This window comes from Urocitellus parryii, chromosome 1 (assembly GCF_045843805.1).
Source record: "Urocitellus parryii isolate mUroPar1 chromosome 1, mUroPar1.hap1, whole genome shotgun sequence".
Classification (NCBI taxonomy): Eukaryota; Metazoa; Chordata; class Mammalia; order Rodentia; family Sciuridae; genus Urocitellus; species Urocitellus parryii.
This window is the reverse complement of record NC_135531.1, coordinates 148,356,030-148,375,465: the sequence shown is the minus strand read 5'-3', so window position 1 is coordinate 148,375,465 and position 19,436 is coordinate 148,356,030. Positions and strand designations below refer to the sequence as shown.

Here is a 19,436-nt window from a genome sequence, read left to right as displayed (position 1 = left end):
CCACGAGGTCCTACTTTGTGAAGTTTCCAATGTCTCCCAGTAGCAACAAGGGCTAGGTCTTTAAAACATGGGTTTGGGGGAGACATTTCAGATCCAAATCATAGCATACCTTAAACACCTTACCTCAATCTTAAAATAACCCTCCAAATAATGGCAGTGATGTAACTCAGTTTTAAAGATGAGGAAACTGAAGCTCAACTAAAATATGGAACTCACTCTAAATCACACAGCTAATGAGTAAAGGAGTTGCAATTCAAAGCTGACTCCAAAGCTCATGTCTTCGGGATTTAATTAACTACATAAATGTTCTTATCTCTATTGAAATTTAAAATGCTACCACATAATACCATCCATAAAATGTAATTTCATATTATCATTATTATCATAATGAAACTCCCTTTGTAGATGCACTTAATTTGGAGGAAGAAAGACTTATTTCCCATAAATAAATGAAGCCAGAAATAGTCTGAAAACTTAGTTTTGCTGATGAGTGCAAGCTGTCCTTTCCCAAACTTTGACTGATACTGTTGGCAGATAACAACGCAGAATATTTTTAGTTACTTTTTGCCTCTGCCCTCTGTCAGGATAAAGAACCAAGCAAGGTCTCCAAATTAAGCACTGGAAAGAAACATTATTCACAGTCTCTTCTTTCTGTGAATAATGAGTTCTCAACTTTGGACATTTTCCTGGCAGAATGAAACTAGAAGATTCACATAGCTCAAAACCTAGAGGAAGCTCCCTGCCAAAGGCTGTAACAAAAGACAAGCACCTGGGTTGGTGTACATATTTGTTTTGTAAAGAGTGAGGGAGCAACTGCTCTGTATCTTCCTCTGTCTCCCCCACAGATGCTTGAGTTGGAAGCCGGTTTACAACCAAACCTTTCCCAATGAAGACAGCCTAAGTTCAGTTCCACCACCCCGTCACTTCCACAGTATTAAAAGTCCCTCTTCCTTGAGTCTGTCCTTTGTAGCATTCAATGTTCCATATGAGTTGCCATACGTAATCCTTACTGCAGTCAAATAAGCAGATATTATTGTACCTGTTTTACAGTGGAGGATGTTGAGGCTCAGAAAGTTTATGTATTTTACTCACGATCATAGTTTGGGGACCTTACCTTTAAACCCTGAGTATCCTGGCTTCAGCATCCACATTCTTAAACACAGTACTACTGCTTCAGGCCAAAAAGAACAGGAATTTTTATAGGAACTCCCTGAAAGTCCCTGCAGTCTGGGGGTAAAGACTCTTCTAATATGGGGTCCTCTCATTTCATATATAGTGACTTTTTCTAAAATGTAGTCCAACCAAAGGTAGTAGAAGGGGTCCATATGGAAGACCCCTCAAATTGTCCTGCTTGGCACTTACTAAGTGTAATGTGCAGACACAGGGGCCTCCTCCCATCCCCTTACTTCCTCCAAGCCTAACAGGTCTGTGTTCCCCTTGAGTTTGTCCTTATTAATGCCCAGGGACACCTTTATCCTCCCCCATGATCTCTGTCTCCTGTCCCCTTATCTGATGGGAGTTCCCACAGGCATTAGTTATCAATCCTATTGCCTCAGTCCTCCTGTCAACACAATATAGGGAATTTTACTCTTTGAAGGAGACATATATAAGGTCCTAGGAGGCACTATAGTGTGAGTCTTAACTCTGAGAACTAAAATCTGACTTTGGGGTACAAATCTAAGCTCCCTCATTATTTATTGTGCTACTTTCAGCAAGAGCCCTGATTTTCTTCACTCTCAGCTCATTCCCTATGGTATGAGGACTAATCATTGTTCCTACTACAAAGAATCGCAGTGAGGAATCGATGTGTTAATCCATGTACACTGCTTAAAACTGGGCTAGGAACATAGTTTGCATATACACAGTTATTGACTAGTGGTCTTATCTGCTATTTCAGTGGATATTTCTTAGACCTTACCAAGCATGATCTTTGCCCTCACCGATGGCACATTGCAATGAGAAGACATACCTTAAACAAATTCTGACAGAAGTATTAATATATAATTCTTAATGGCAATAAGGATAGGGAAGGAAGTATCCACATTGCTTTGATAGCATCCCTTGTTGACCTGGTAAAATGCAGAGGGATCAAGGAAGGCTTTGCAATGGAAGGAACATTTGAACTTAGATCTGAAAGATGCAGGCCATGGAAGAGTAAGGAAGGATGAATGAGGATCCTGCAGCTCTCACTTATCTGAAGAAGCAATTGTTAGAAATTCCTTGGTCCTATTGAAATAGCTTCATAGTATTCCGCATCAAATGAGTTCTACTAAGAGAACTGTATGGACTTTGTGAACTCTTCTGTTTTGATTAATCATGAGCCACTCACATTCACTATGACTTTTGGTCCATAGTCACACTATCCTTAGCATCAGTTATTTAGTCCTGGTTGTGCACAGTGCTTACCAGGACACATTTTAATTCATTTTGACCACACTATGGTTTTTAATTGCTGCTAAGTCAGTTTTCCTCAGTAGTTTTTGTAAGTATTAAATATGAGTCTCAACTTATACTCACAGGATTCAGTAATCAATGAGAATCCATATATCCCAACCAACCCATCTCTGTTTTAGAGATCTGTTTTGACGTGACCTTCATATGCCCTCTCCTTCAAGAGCCAAAGGAAACTCAGATGCTATAAGAGAGAACTTGAATTCCAGGTCCCCAGCACATTCTCTGGAACAAGCGCCTGCTGCTTCTTCAGGCTGTACTTTTAGGTCATGTTCATGGAAGTCCTGCCCATATGGTTTGCATTACGTCAGTTTTCTGGTTTCTTGACCAAATTAGATGAAGAACAACAGGAGGTGGAGGGTAAGATTAGGGAGAGTGACTGTGTCTCTCAGACATGAAGTGGAGCTGATTATAGTTTAGATGGGATATTTTAAAGTCTGTAGACAGATTCTGTTTCTGAGTTAGTATATTCCAGGGAGAAGGAGTGGTCAGATTTTAGATGAATTAAAAATTTGGTGCCTTGCCTAAGAGGCAGAAATAAAACTTTCGTTTCTATGAGTTGAAGCTAGAAATAGGTTATAATTTTCCTCTCACCAATAACAGAGGCAGTGGATGGATTGGTATGTCCAAACTCATCTTCATTAGTTTATGGGATAAGATTGGGATTAACTTAAAAAGCCATGAACAAGAGAAAAACATGGGTCCCCCAGTGATCTGGGAAGATATAAGTGACAACTTTTAGGTCAATCAGGGCCATCCAATAAATTTTGAAATTTGACCTGATCAACTTCCACTTTCATTATTTACTATTGTAGGCTTTGAAAGACTATGAGGCAAAAGGAGTGTGGCTGCAGCCCCTCCAACCCCCCATCTTAGTGATATAAACTCTCACAATTTTTAACAGCACGTGCAAGTCTTTGGGGACAAAAGTATTTCCTCTTCTAAAGGTTATCTGCCCTTCCCCCTCCCTCACCTCTGTGCATTACAAACAGTAGACTTGGCTGTCTCCAGCATTCAGAAAGACACCAAGCAAGTGTTTTCTTTGGAATTATTAAAAAGTAAGTTGGGAAATTGTGTTACTAGTTAGATGATATGTACAGAAACCCTCAGCAAGACACCTCCCATGATGCTTTGAGGTGAGTGAACCAGGGAACAAAAAGATAGATCAAGGGCTGGGGTTATGGCTCAGTGGTAGATTGCTCGCCTCACACATGCAGGGCCCTTGGTTCGATCGATCCTCAGCACCACATATAAATGAGTAAATAAATAAATAAAGGTATTGTGTCCAACTACAAAAAAAATAAATATTTTTTTTAAAAAAAGATAGATCAGTTGCCAGGTGATAATGAACTGGAACAAGCCTTCACCACTCTAAAATTTTTTTGTGAGTTATCAGAATTGCATAGGCAGATTCTCATATCTACCTTCCTTAAACTTGTTAAAATTAAGGTTTTAAGCCAGATGCAATAAAGTGGACATATTGTTCCAGCTACATGGGAGACTGAGCCAGGAGACTCTTTGAGAATCTCTTAATCCCAGAAATTTGGGGTCAGCCTGGGAAACAGAACAAGACATACCCTATCTCTTTAAAAAAATGGTTTTGAGCTCATTGTAAAACCCAGCTCCACTCCATACTTTAATAATTCTAGTCCTCCTTTGAAGGAAAGAAATGTTCATTAAAATTTACAGATCACAAATAAGCTTCCTTCACTTGTTCCTTATTCAGAGATTTTCAATCTCATCCCAGTCTCTTTTTTCCCCTATACAATGAAGATGACTCCCTCCATTCAACTTTAATTGAAACTAGTAGCATGTACTTTATTAAATTAAGAAAAGCCACCCAGAAAGAATTCTGGAATGTTCTAAAAGAAATTATTCAATTCATCATGCATTCACTCCTTGTGCTTTAACAATATTAAATGTAGCAATTTGAAATATACTCTCCTCCAATTTAACATTCATCCTTCCCTATCAATCCAAATATTCTTTACAAAAATCAGTGATCTGTAGTTAATGTGTCAATCTTAATGGATTCCACATAAATTAATACATATAGAGAAAGGAAGCATTCTCTAGAGGAAATTAACTTGTTGCTGTGAGAGTGAAAGGAATTGAAGACTGTAAGCCTTCAATTTTTCTAAAAATTAGGGAGGCCACATGAGCATTTCTGCAAAGGAAAATTTCTGCAGAGGAGATTTGCTGCAGCAAGGCCCCAACAGAATGAGGGAAAGAAATGCTAGTACTGGATCCAAACCCTGGTTTGCAAAGGAGCTGCAAGACTATAGGATTTTTGACAGGCAAATTTTTCTTATCTGTAATTCTTAATGTTATGCTATAGATTAAAGAAGAAGAAGAAGAAGAAGGCAGTTGGTAATTGCAGATTATATGGACCTGGGAGGAAAATTTTTATAAATTAAACCTAAAAGCAACTTTGCTAAAACAACCTGTCGAATGAACGCTCAGTTATGATTTTGACCACTACAGTAATGTTTAACATTTTGAATTGAAGTGGGCTTCAGGCAGGCTTGTGTTTTCAGTTTGGTTCACAACAGAACCAACTTCTTCCCATTCTCCATTTCACCTGCTTTACATTTTATGACCTTCCTAGCCCAATTTTGAATGGGTGATCCCAGACTTAGTCTAACTCTGCCAGACATGCAATTAGCAAGTTTTGTCTTGAATGCTTATTTTGTACCAAAAATGTTGTGGTTAGCATTACAGATACATAAGGCAGCAAGGCCCATGTTCTCCCCATGCTTTCCATCTTTGGGGACATAGAGATTCAGTTAGCTTCCAGCAAGAAGATTGAACTGGTAGAGGGAGTGTGCCAAGACTTCCCTTAGCCCACCTACATTTTCTGCTTAAAACCACACTGAGGCCCAGACACAGTAAGCCAGGATTAGAACCCATGCTCATTACTGAGGTCGGTATCCTTTTCACTCTGCTAGTGGGTTTTGAAAAGGGCAGGGATCTGTATGAGAAAGACCAAAAGGGTAAGAACATCCATTAAAAGACTGCTTAAGCTTGTCATAGGATTCCTCACTACTGAGGCTGTTAATTACAACTTTTATGTGAAAGGCTTATCTTCTGAAGACCTTTGAAAAGGAAAACCTTACTGTTCTCCTTCTGCTCCTGAGGTCTGCCTCCTACATCCTCTGAAAACATCATTATCTCTCAAGTCAGTTACCTAAAACTTCCCCAAGCTCATTTGATTTCCCTGCTTGGCCAGATGGACTTCTGTGTGGGGGAAGCAGAATCGTTTCACCTTATCACAACTTTAGAGGAGGAGAACCAGGCAGGTCACTCACCTGATCCTTGAAAAATGAATTCATTAATGTGTTTCTTTACCAAACAGTTTACTAAAGAAATCTTGAGAAGTGTATCCATGAGAATTTAGAAATTGAAAATCAAAACAATAAAAACATAGTAGCATGTTTCCAAGCTGCCGGCATCCTCTTTCTTCATCCAACACTGAAATAATTAGTAGAGAGAGCACAAGGTTTGAATCTGTAAACATAAATTTAAATATTTTCAACTATTTGACTAGCTTTGAAATAGCTAGGAACTTCTGTGTTTTGTGGGTGTTTTTGTCAGCTTTTGTGACCAAAAGACTTGACAGAAACAAGTAAGAGGGGAAAAAATCTATTTGGGCTCATGGTTTCAGAGGTCCAGTTCACTGACAACTGATTCCATAGCTTCGAGCCTGAGGTGAGGCCAGACATCATGGTGGAAGGAAGCTGTGGAGGAAAACAGCTCACGACATGGCCACCAAGCAGCAGAGAGAACTCCACTCACCAGAGACAAAATATAACCACCAGAGGCACACCCCTAATGACCTACTGCCTCCAGCCACATCCTACCTACCTACCTACAGTTACCACCCATTAACCTATATCAGTGGATTAATCCATTACCAGGGTTATACCATTTATAACATAATTATTTCACCTCTGAACATTCTTGGGTTGTCTCACACATGACTCTTGGGGAACACTTCATATCCACACCATAACAGATGGGAATGGTTGTTACAGATAGCTGGTAATGCTGACTCCATCCTCACACTCTGGTTTTGAGAGTGTAGACACTGTACAGAAATCTAATAGAAGTAAGAAAATCAGAGTAAAAAAGTAACCAGTTTTTTTCCTACTGATTTTATTAAAAAATAACTATCTTTGTATAAGAGTCCAGAAATGACCAAGATCATATGGTACTTGTCTTTCTGTGTCTGGATTATTTCACTTAACATAGTCTACTCCAGGGTAATCCATATTGCTGCAAACACATTAAATTGTTGTATATCAATTAAAATTTGTCTTTAAAAGCAAAAAAAAAGGAAAAAGAAAAAGAAACCCTTCTACACCAACAATAATTTAAAAAATAAATAAATAAACAAAAAACAAAAGACGCCCCTCGTGCAACTACCTGAGTACTTCAGCTATTCTCTCGTATTTCCTTTCCAGTTGTAAACTCCCTCTGTTTGGGTTATTATTTCTCTGTTCACTTTGGTTCAGGGATTTAAAAGAGTCAAAGATGTTGGCCTCTCTTGCTGTCCTCTAATTCTGTTTCACATTCTGTTGGGTGAACTTTCTTTCACCTCTTAGAGGACTGAATGCATGCCAGGTAGTTTCAGAGTGTTTTTCTTCTGGAAAGAGTGCTTCGGATATTCCCGTGTGGTCAGCAGTTCATTGCCTTAGCAGTTCAAGTCTCACAGGTCACAATGTCATTTCATGGATGATAAAACAAGATCTCCTACCCTCAGTAATTGGAAATCTCACAGTGAGGATTTCTTGGACTTTCACAATTTCTCACTCTTCTTTTGATGACATGAGAGGTGAATTGGGATTTAAAATCGTACCATTTTCCATCTCCAAGATAAGCTTGAGATGCTCTTTGGTCACTGAGGGATATGATCTGTTTTTCTGTATATAACCATAGACTATTTATTCTAAGGCCATTCCTTCAGAGCACATACCTATCACGGAGAAAGGTGTAGAAAAGGAAGTGGTAAACTTGAAACCAAACCTGGAATTAACTGACTATTGTATAAAAATAAGGCCCACCCTTTGGTGGTTAATGCAATACCTTTTTAAAGCAAAACAGAACTCTATTAGCCAAAGTTGTTTCTTTCCTAATTGTGAAAAATGTTGGGATGAGGAGAAGAAAAAGAAACATAAACCCTCTTAATCTAAAACATTCAATGTGAATTTGCCATTATTAGAACCATCAATTCATGGGTCCTTCTGGAAAATAAGTCAATTCAGCAGAGAAGTGTCTTCCTCTATGCAGTAGAACAGTGGAATTGGCCAGTGTTTAAGCTGCCCTCATTTACAAGGGATCATTACAGGAGTCTCTGGAATGGTGGTATGAATTAGTCAGTCTATTTCCCAAAACTTATCACTTGATTCTTGATTGATAAGCACAATTAACTCCAGATAAAGCACAGTTTCAAGAGCACATTGTTGAATTGGAATCAGGAGAGAACTTAATAGAACCTCATCAAAAACCATTTTGTCAGCTAGGCACGGTGGTGCACACCTATAATCTCAGCAGCTCAGGAGGCTGAGACGGGGGATCACGAGTTCAAAGCCAGCCTCGCCAATGGCATGGAGCTAAGCAACTCAGTGAGACCTTGTCTCTAAATAAAATACAAAATGGGGCTGGGGCCATGGCTCAGTGGTCAAGAGACCTGAGATTGATCCCCAGTATACCTGCCCCACCAAAAGAAAAAAAAAAGAAAAAAAGAAACTGTTTTGTCAGGAATGGATATATAAACTTGAGCATGGATAACAGCTAGTGCAGAACCCAGGATGCACTCAAGGTCTGCCCTGGCACTCATGCTAAGGCAGTCTATGCCCAGGAACAGCAATCTGTCCAGTGCTATCTCTCTATCTTCCATTTCATTTCATTTCCCTTTGCTTCCCTCTTTCTTGTTTCAAGTGCTATGGACAAAATCTTCACATCTCTTTGAATAGATGAAAATGAATGCCAAGGAAATAAATTTTTGATAAATATTTTGGTATGTTTTCTAGGACAGTAGAGATGGCCAAGTATCCCTTTTGATTATTTAACAGAAAGCTGTCTCTCATTAATGTCCTCATAAAAATAGGGACAGATCCATGGTTTCTCCAATATCTTCACTGCTCAAGTGAAGAGAAAGACCGGACAGGTTGGTGTCCACGCTCGGTTTTAAAATTAGCTAAATTCCTTTTTCTAAAAATTTGTCACTTAAGTATATTCTGCAGAGTATTCCAAGACAAAACTTCTAACTGAGGAAAGTCTCAAGATATCCAGTCATATAGTCTGGTAATTAAGAACAGGAACCATGGGAAAAAGAGATTAAGTACCAGCTCCACTACTTACCAACCGGGTAACTCTGAGCAAATCGCTAACTACCCCTAATCCCCAAGCTCCTCATTTTTAAAATGGGGACATTAGTAATACCTCTTAGATAGGATTATTGTCAATATCAGGACTAAATGATAATTGCATAAAACCTTTAATACTATGCCTAGTAAATAATAAACAACAGCTACATATGTTCTCAGGGAAAGCTGCTTTTCAGCTGGGAGGTATTCAATTTTACATTATTTTTTGGCCTCTGCTGCTCCTTCTTTGAAGTCATGTCCTTGTACTGCTTTTCAGTAGACTAGGGGTTTTCCAGGCATGGACCCTAGAGGAGCAGCCAAGAGTTACTGGAAACTTGTTAAAAATGCAGATTATTGAAATTCATTCCAGACTTACTGACTCAATAACCCTGGCAGTGGGGACCAGAGATCTGTTTTAATAAGACCTCAAGGGGATTCTGATGAACATTCAAGTTTGGGACCCACTACAGTAGACTATCACCAACCAAACCATGACTAAGTCAGGCTTCCCTGATTGATTTTCAAGATAAGCTGAAGGCAGCATGTCATATTTCATTGACTGTCATAAACAGCCCAATATTTTTAGGCACTTCTCTTATTACTTATTAATAGTAAAATTTTAAGTAATTCACTTCATTTTTTTTTCTGAGCTTCAGTTTCCTGCCTTGTCAAATAGAAATGGTCTTTCTTTCACCTCTTAGAGTACTGAATGCATGCCAGGTTTACAAAGACTTAACTTCATATAAAAAAAAAAAAACACCTTATAAAAATAGACACCTCAGTGGAAGCCATGGAAGGGTAATTAGTATTGAACTGAACATGAAGCTATGAAAAGTTGTTTTCCTTTTACATAAACAGTGGCAGATATGAAAAATAAATAAACTTAAAGGAGTGTCCCACAAGACTTTCTACCCTTGTCCCTTAAACCACATGTAAGTCTGTCCATATCCTCTGTTATCTTTGCTCTTGACCTGGGAAGTTTATGCATAGCACACTTTATACTTTTTTGGAAGGGGGGTGGCGGGGAGGTATTGCACTCAGGGGCACTCAACCACTGAGCCACATCCCTTGCCCTATTTTGTAGTTTATACCTTTTTGTTGGGAAAACAACAACAACAACAACAAAGAAACAAATAAATTTTTTAAAAAGTATAGTCAGTTTAACAGCCTAGCAACTGCTGGGTTCTTAAGTTCCGGCCAAAAATATTGAAGCCCAACTCTGTGCTACATACTGAAAATGGTATTGCTCTAATGGATTTTCCATCATTCCAATTTGAGTAAGGAAAAAAAAAATCTTATACAAGTGAAATTCCTTTCATTTCTTTCCTGCTTTGCCTATATTACAGAATTGTTGAAACCATTAAATGTGATGAATTATATCTCAATGAGGATTATCGGGGCCTCAAAAAAAAAAACATAAAACCCAAATCTTGATGGTTTAAGAAAGAGAGAGGGACAGAAAAATGGAGGGGAACAAGAGAAAGAATAAGAAGGAAGAGGAGGAGGCAGAAGAAGAAGAGGAAAGAGAAGGAAAGAGGAAAAGGAGGAAGGGAAGAATATTCTCCCTCAGTGTCACCAAATCAGGCATGGGCAGATGCAGAGATATGGTGGCATTGGGTCGTGAGCTCTCTTTTGTGTTGGTTCTGTTCTATGTTAGAATCTGCACTCACAGTTAACTATCTCAGTAGCTTGTGTAGATTCAGGGCCGTGTGCTTCTAGATGCACACCTTGAGACAGTATTTGAGAGTCTTCATTTAGGTGTGTCTATCTGAATGCTCCTGTATGTCATTGCTCAGAAAAGTTTGTGTGCCCCTGCCTGAGGGGTGCTGTCCAGAGAATTATGGTTGGCAAACACCCCACCAGAGTCACAGGAACTGAGAATGGGGAAGTTGTGGGTTCCCAGACAGCTCTTGGAAGGAATGGGGTTGAGGAGCAGCCGAAATCCAGATGTCTTCTCTCCTTCCTGGAAAGTGCTGAAGTCAACAGGGCTTTATACCAGTTCTCACCTTTAGTGACCTTCAATTCCAAACTCTCACCATCCCTCTGTAAAGAAAATTTGCAAGATTCCAGCTGACAGTCCCTGCCACGTATGGAAAGAGTCTTCTTTTATGAGCTCTGCACTGCTGCTGGGTTGTCTGGGCCATCATGTCTCAGCATGGCCGAGTGAAAAAGACCTGATTCTAATTCCTGCTCTGCCCACTTATTCACTGTGTGAACTTGTATTGTTCCCTAACCTCTCTGTGACTTTTGGCCCAAGCATGAAATGGATTAGTGCCTGCCCTACAAGGGTACTGGGGTAATAAAAGGGCTCAGTCCATAAGTTCTTAGTCGTAGCTTCTAGATATTACTTGCTAGTTGCCCTTCCCTGAGGTAACAATGGGACATCTCTTGTGGAAGTGGTTCATGGTGCCATGGCAATAAAGTTTCCAGATCTCAGGTACCTGAGCATGCTGCTCTAGAAAGGGAACTGTATAACTAGTGGCAGAAACCTCAGAGCAGGGAAGGAACTCAAGAGGTAGGCCCCTGAATTTTCAGTCTTCAGTCTGGGATTGCAAACTTAAACCCATCTTACTGATGCCTCACAAAGAGATTTAATTACTAGTTAAAAAAAGAACTAATTTCATTCATTAATATTTATTTATTGAACATCTACTATTTGCTAAGAGTATTCCGGAAGCTTGGGGATTCAACAATAAATGAGACAGACCTTATATGTGCCCTTATCAATATGATTTGAGCTGCTTGTGGTGGCACATGCCTATAATCCCATCAGCTCTGGAGGCTGAAGCAGGAGGATCATGAGTTCAAAGCCAGCCTCAGCAACTTAGTCAGATCCTGTCTCAAAATAAAATACAAAAAGGCTGGGGATGTTGCTCAGTGGTTAAACACCTCACCAAATTAAAAAAAAAATTATATATATATATATATATATATATATATATATATATATATACACACACACACACACACACATATACATATATACACATATGTATTTATAAATATTTATATATATATATATGTTTATATGTACACACATATATATATTGGGTTTATGTGTGTGTGTGTGTGTGTGTGTGTGTGTGTGTGTGTGTGTATCTCACCAGCACAGGAGATGTCTCTCTGAGGCCCTGGCCTCTGGGCTGCATTTTCCCCTGGGATCAGTATCAAGCGGGTGAGCTCTGTGAACTTGGGGCACCTAGTACTGTCTCTCAGTCTGTTGTTCCCTCTCCACCTAGGAAGTGAAATGCAGCTTCTGTTTGTCTTACCTCACAATAAAAAATAATTGGGGGGCTGGGGATATATATTGGAAGAGTGCTTGCCTTGCACGCACAAGGCCTTGTATTCAATCCCTAGCACCAAAAATAATAAATAAATAAATAAATAAAATTTGTTTTAGTATTTTTATCATATTTAGTAAATTCATTTATGTTTGGTAACAAACATACAGTGTTTAGTAGCTATTAAGAATTATTCTCAGCATTTTACAGAGGCTACTAAAGGAAACAATAATTTTTTTTAATTATGATGATATCCAAGTTCTGTTTTGTTTACCTGTCAATGGCATTTAATAACAAGGCAGCAGGAGATCAAATGCAACCATTCAATGAACATCTATTGCATTTTTATACAGAGATCAGTTACAGTTTTTTCAGTTCTTGCTATGTGCAAAGTAGGGCTAAGTACTTTTTGATGTACTGTTTTTTGTTTTGTTTTTTTTAAGAGAGAGAGAGAGAGAATTTTTTTAATATTTATTTTTCAGGGTTTTTTTTTTTTTTTGGCAGACACAACATTGTTGTTTGTATGTGGTGCTGAGGATCAAACCTGAGCCTCACTCATGCCAGGCGAGCATGCTACCACTTGAGCCACATCCTCAGCCCAAATGTTCTGTTACTTATTTCCTTCAAACAACCCCAGTGGACTGGAATCAGTATTTTCCCTATTCTACATTTAAGAAAACAGAGCTCAGAGAGGTTGAATGATTTTTCCCAGGGTCTCAAGGCTGTTACCCCAGAATCAAACTCTGCATTGTCTGAATCCAGAACTCAGGGATTGTTGGTAGCTACATCCTCCATTCCCCACCTAATAGACAACAGGTGCAGTCCCAGGTGTTGATTGAGTCACTGTGCCAAACCTCCGGGAAGTATGTGTTGGTGGCCCAGGAGTGATGTACATGGACACTCTAGTGTGGCTTACAGGGAGGGATTCACCTATTTTTTTTGGGGGGGGGGCAGGGAGGGAGTGAAATATAGACTTTGTAGAAAATATGTGAAAGTAGTAGAGAAATTGGTCCTTCAAGGAAAGACAGGATGGGATAATCAGAGCAGTGTCTTGGGCTTTAACCATGATGTGCAGCCTAATGAACTACAGCCAGCTTTGTTCTGTCCCTGTTGAGAGATAAATTACACCTGGAGATGGTTATACCTTATCCCTCTCCACTTCACAGCTTCATGGTCATGGATAGGTGCTTTCTAGGAAAAGTTACTTTCCTTGTTCAGGTTAATTTGTTCCTTGACTATTAATGCGTTAATTGAGTCTATATGAGTCTTATAATACGGTTGAAGTATTATGATGATGTGACTGACCCCAAAGAGTAACAGCACCTCATTAATTGATGTTACTATTCAATACACCTCCCCTGCCACCCGCACCCTCCCACCTCCCCCTGACCAGATCTCCAGTGGGGATGACATGATTACCTTTACCTACAGAAAGGCCATTCTCCATCCCTGTTTCCAGAAGGTCAAATTTATTCATTCAATCAATGTCAATTGCATTTTTATAACAAGATCGGCTACAAAATTTTGAGAACTTACAGTGTGCACAGCGGAGCAACTCTGCAAGGCAAGGCAAGGCACTTATCTTTTGGCAGTGGTTTTGGGGGAGTGCTTGGTTATGTATTGTCAATTTTTTTTTCTTTTTATCTCACTGGGACCTGTATATATATCCTACTTCATGTACAACATGTAATAATAGTTAACTTATAAAGTACTTTAATGTCTCAAGTTCTTCTCACATGTTTTAATTCAGCTAGTCTCCCCAAATCTCTGGAGTTCTTAGATACCAATATAGTTGAAGAAACCCAAATTCAGAGGCATTTATTTTTCCAATGTCAAAAATAATAAATCAGGGGCTAGGGATGTGGCTCAAGCGGTAGTGCTCTTGCCTGGCATGCGTGTGGCCCAGGTTCCATCCTCAGCACCACATACAAACAAAGATGTTGTGTCCGCTGAAAAACTAAAAAAAAAATAAATATTTAAAAAAATTCTCTCTCTCTCAAAATAATAATAATTATAATAATAATAATTAAAAAAAATCAGGGTGCTGGGGTTGTGGCTCAGTGGTAGAGTTCTTGCCAAGCATGTATCAGGCACTGGGTTTGATCTTCAGCACACATGAAAATAAATAGAAATAAAGATATTAAAAGAAGAAAACAGTTAACTATTAAAAAAAATTAAGGTTGTCCCTAAAGGACAACCTTTTGACTCAAAGCTGGTGTTCTTTCTGGAGACTGTTACTATCATGGGGACCCAGCCACCATGCTGACTTGCCCTACACTGCATCTAGACTATTTGGCACATTACCAGGCACACCGAGGGTTTTCAATCAATACCTGTTAATTGGTGAAATGGAAAAATAAGTCAATCAGGCTTCAGAAATTATCTAACTCAGCTTTTGATTTCTGTAGGTAATAAGATGGGACCCCAGTAAGATTAAACAGACTATCTAAGGACAATTAATTTGTTTTAAACCTGAAACAAGTTTCCCCTCATAGTAGTCCATTGCCTATAGTTTCTATTATGGTTGTTACTGTTTTTTAGACTTTTAACTCAGCCAGTTCTGGTATCAAGTCACATATTATTATAATTGCTCAGTGAAAAAAATGAGTCATGCTGGTGTTTGAGAGGGGGAGAGCCCCGAGTGTCCTCATGCATAGTGGCCAAAAGAATGTTTGCTCAAAAACTATTTTCTAAGTGGTTAAAAAAAAAAGTTTATAACCCAGAGAAGAACAGAAAATAAACACATTATTGAAATATCAAGGAGCCATAGGTTTCCCATTTTCACCAGCTTTGCGTTCCTTGAGTTTTGGGAGATGGCACCCTCCGGCTTCTCACCTTTGAGTTTTAATGACCAAGGTTTGAGTCCCAGTTCCATTTAGTATCTGTCTGACTCTGTGAAGTTTGATGAATGCCCTCACCTGTAAACTGGGAGAAGAATGCCTTTTAAGAGTATGTATGTTCTTGTAGCTGCCAAGAACTAGAAAATAGCACCAGCCTTTAAATATCTCTTTGCTTCCCTGGGGAGCAGGAACCCATCACTAAAACCATTAATCGACCTTTCTTTGACAGATCTCTTTCAACATGTATTGAGTTTAGTTTCCAAGTCTTAAAAACATTTAAAATTAATTTTAATAATATATCTATTTAGTCTTTTTACTATGCAAAATGCCACCATAAATAAACATACAGAATATCCGATCAAGGGGCAGACTAATTGGTCAGCTAATGCATACCAGCATGTTCTATATTTTTGTAGCTTCTGTTTCTCAAAAGCTATTTGATTTTAATTTATAATGCAGGAACAGTAAACCATTTGAAAGCTAATTGTTAACATATAATCTTAATAACCTTTTTTGCCATCTGCATAATTCATGAAGCTCAGAGCATTCATCATATCTTTCAATTGAGTCATCTTGTTTCCATGTGTCATTGGTGGCTATCATTTTTTTCCTTTACTTTGTAAATCCAAAAAGTTTAATGGAAATTTTTGTATTCTTATTCTCTACCAAAATAAGTAATAGTCTATTATTAATTATAACTTCAGGTGGCTAGGTTCTGTTATGTGTAACAATTTAGCCCCTTTAAAATTAAGGCACCCCATTCTTAACACAGCACTAAACATTATATAATAATTCAATGTTTGAGAATCAGGATGTCAGTGTTCATCCTTTACTTTTGTCTTTGCAAGAAGAAATCATCAAGAGAGATGACTCAGGTCTGGCATTGTAGCTCAGTGGTAGAGCGCTTGTCTAGCACATATGAGGCACTGGGTTCAATCCTCAGCATCACATAAATAAATAAAATAAAGGTTTTGTGTCCATCTACAAGGAAAAAAAATTTAAAGAGAGCTGAATCAAGAGAATGCAATTGAGCAGTCAGCCTTGGGCCTGATGTCTCTTCTAATCCTGTCCCTTTCTTTCCTTTCAAGCCAGTTCCTTCCTAGACTCAAAACTCTCTACCTCCAACTCTGTTTAGTTGTTAGCCTCTCATTTTCAAATTCCTCATTCTGAATTCTCTTATATTCTGGCAAGTCAAATGTGACCTGTTTTATATTGCTCAAAATGGTTCCTTTAACTTATTTATATTGACATTGCAAATTTAAGGTGACATCTCTACTGTGGTTGTTCAAAAGTATCAATGAAATGAAATCACACAAAAAAAGTACTTGCATGTCCTTACGAATTACTAATTTTACTTCTAGTTTTGCCATTAAATCATCTACAAACTCTTATGAGCATAATCCAGTAATTCATTACCTGACATTATCTCATACCAAGTACAGTTTAATATTTTATGTGTTCATATAAAGACTGTACATTCTTTAAAACATATCAGGCCACCTTCTAGTTACCTGCATACCCTAAACAGAAATAATGATAGGGATACTAACAGCACTCTATACTGCATTCTAAAATTACATAAATGCCACAGTTCTCCAGGGCTGGATTATTATACCATTGCACGGATGGGAAAACTGAAACTCAAATCGATTATGGGGACAGAGCCACACTTCGGACTCAACAGTGAAATAGCAAAGCCAGTTGTCTTTCCCACTGTGTATCTTATCATATTTCCTTGCATTGTAAGCACCAACCAAGGCTTATTATTGTTTGAGTTTTCTTTTCTGATTCTTCTCCCTTGCAGATGGACCCCCACGAAAACATCTTACTGAGCACACTTGAAATCAAAAACGAAATGGCCACATCGGAGGCTGTGATGGGACTTGGAGACCCCAGGAGCACGATGATGGCCTACGATGCCTCCAACATCCAGTATCGGAAAGCCGGGCTGCCCAGGCACAGTTTTGGTCGAAATGCTCTGGAACGACACGTGGCGCAAAAGAAAAGTCGCCTGCGGAGACGCGCCTCGCAATTGAAGATCACCATCCCCGACTTGACTGACGTGAATGCCATAGATAGGTGGTCCCGCATATTCTTCCCAGTGGTTTTTTCCTTCTTCAACATCGTCTATTGGCTTTATTATGTGAACTAAAACATGGCCTCCCATGGGAATCAAGGACTCGATTCCTCCTCAGAACAGTTGTACAGCCTGACGTAGGACTTGGAAAACACATCAATCCAGGACAAAAGTGATGCTAAAATACCTTAGTTGCTGGCCTATCCTGTGGTCCATTTCATACCGTTTGGGTTGCTTCTTCTAAGTAATGAATACACTAAGGTCCTTGTGGTTTTCCAGTTAAAATGCAAGGGATGTGAGCCCATGATGACAGGATGGAGCTTGAGTATTCCGTTTTCATCTGTGTAGTAGGCAGCTACTAGGAGGGGAAACATTTAGAAGATATTCTGAAAAGGCTCCATAGCATTGTCAGTCATCGCCCTAAGATATGGTCATATCCAGACACTCTCTGTGTTCATTCTTAAGGTTGGCATGCTATTGAAATAGCGCTGTGCTCATGAAACATTATCAGCAGTACCATGCACACATGTTACTTTGGGATGGTCTGTGCCTATGTTATTAAGGTGATCATGATGTCATGGGGAGATAATTACCACTGAACTGGTAGCTTCTCATATAGTTGGAGCAGGATTAGGGTGGGGAGCCCACAGGGGCTGGGGCCAAGGCAGAGACTTGGTCAGCAATTTAGTCATTGTCTGTGTTTGATGGAGTATAGGGAATCAACTAGGATATCTTTCATTTTGGCATTTAGAGATAGAGACTCTTCTGAACATTATCATACATGGGAGTACCCAAAAAATATTTTGCAAAAAAACTATTTTCTAGGTGGCTAAAAAGTTAACAACACAGAGCAGAGTAAAAAATTCCAGAAATGAGTGTTGTAACAAATTTAAAACAAGCAAGCATAATCCCTATCACTGCCCCACAGCATCTGGTCTGTACATACTGTGTCCAGTGGCAAAGGGTAGAGAGAGAATTATTTTTTTCCCAACATCACAAGATTTTGACAGCATATCTAAAGAGGTTTTTGTAATTTATCTAATCAGAATACAGCTAGAAAATAGAAAATTTAGGGGAACTAGAAGTATCTTAGATGTTCAGGTTAGATCTGGAGTCATGCAGGAATATAGAATACAGACATGGCTAACAAATAGGTTATCTTCCTTCGAGAGTGCCAGGTATCTCTAGAACATTTCCCTATGAGTTTATTTTTTGAATTGAATAGGGTATTTCAAAAGGAGGATTTGTTTATTGCTTTAAAGGATTAATGGTCCTCTTCAGATTTTCTTGCTTCCAAACTTCTGATAATATTCTTAGGAGACAGGCACAGTAAGCCTTTGGGAGAGTGAGTGAACTCTATTTTTCATAAGGGCAATGAAGTTTACCTTTATAATTTTGAAAGCAAACAATACTTTAAAAGAGTTTGTGCATGAAAAAAGTTTGTGGGTTCACTGGATTTGATTTTCTTAACAGGTGCTTCCATTGTGTATATTGCAATCTGCTTAATCAAGGAAAATATGAAAACTAGTGGACAATAAGGTAATAACAGAGCCACATTAATCTGTTGAGAGTTATGAGCCTCGGTTGATATTGCAGAAAAATATATAACTGATAATTAGGCTGATGTGGTATATTGGTTTATTCTACCTTAAATTATGCCATTTGTTTCTTTTTGTATTAATTGGACATATGCATTCGTATGTTGGACAGAAATGACAATAGGCTGATAATATTTTATTTCTATCGATGTGAGGCTCATATGTTGCTTTTTGTGTAGAAAATAGTGAATTGTTAAATTTTTTGTGAAGTTTGATTTGAGTGAACTTTTTCTCAGAAGATGACTTTGCCGTTTCTACTTAGAAAACAAAAGCATCCTCTTTTCAGAGTAACATTTGTAACATTTCTAATCATGCATATGGGCCAAGGCCAGTTATTTTCTTGTGGATAAAATGTATGTTTTCTTCCCCTCCTAATTCAGTAGTTTGGAATATCATGGAGTCTTGTTGCTCTCCTATTCTACCTAGTAGAGAACAACAACATAAGAAAAAAATAGTTTGTCATTCAACTTTCTGAATTTGCCCCAAGGTGGGATAAAAAAAATTTTCCCCAGTGTAGATAAGTCTGGCTTTTATTTCTGATTACATACTTGAACACCTCTGAGTATAATCTCTGGGCAGAATTTGACCAAGGATCTTCCCTGTATGCTCAGAGTAGAGGTTTCTCATGTTTCTCCAGGGACATGCTTTCTCCTAGGCAATCATCTTTGGGGGCGTCACACTAATAAAAGTGCCTGCCCCTTGTGGCCAGGGAGTAAAGTTTGAGTAGAAAATAACAGGAAGGAGCTTATCAATAACTCAGGGGCACAAGTCTAAAATGTCATTTCAGAAAGTTTTTTCTAGACATAACTCAGAGCCCAAGT

The 19,436-nt window shown here is 38.7% G+C and overlaps 1 protein-coding gene across 1 annotated transcript in view; it reads left to right on the top strand.

Annotated features, from left to right (window-relative positions):
• The window catches only part of Gabrb2 (gamma-aminobutyric acid type A receptor subunit beta2), a 228,056-nt gene extending 209,195 nt beyond the window's left edge, over window positions 1–18,861 (top strand). The window contains exon 11 of the mRNA XM_077797704.1: window positions 16,745–18,861. Within this exon, the coding sequence (XP_077653830.1) occupies window positions 16,745–17,092 (348 nt within the window). The 3' untranslated portion in view covers window positions 17,093–18,861. The remainder of the gene's footprint in view (window positions 1–16,744) is intronic.
• The last annotated feature ends 575 nt before the right edge of the window (window positions 18,862–19,436 follow it).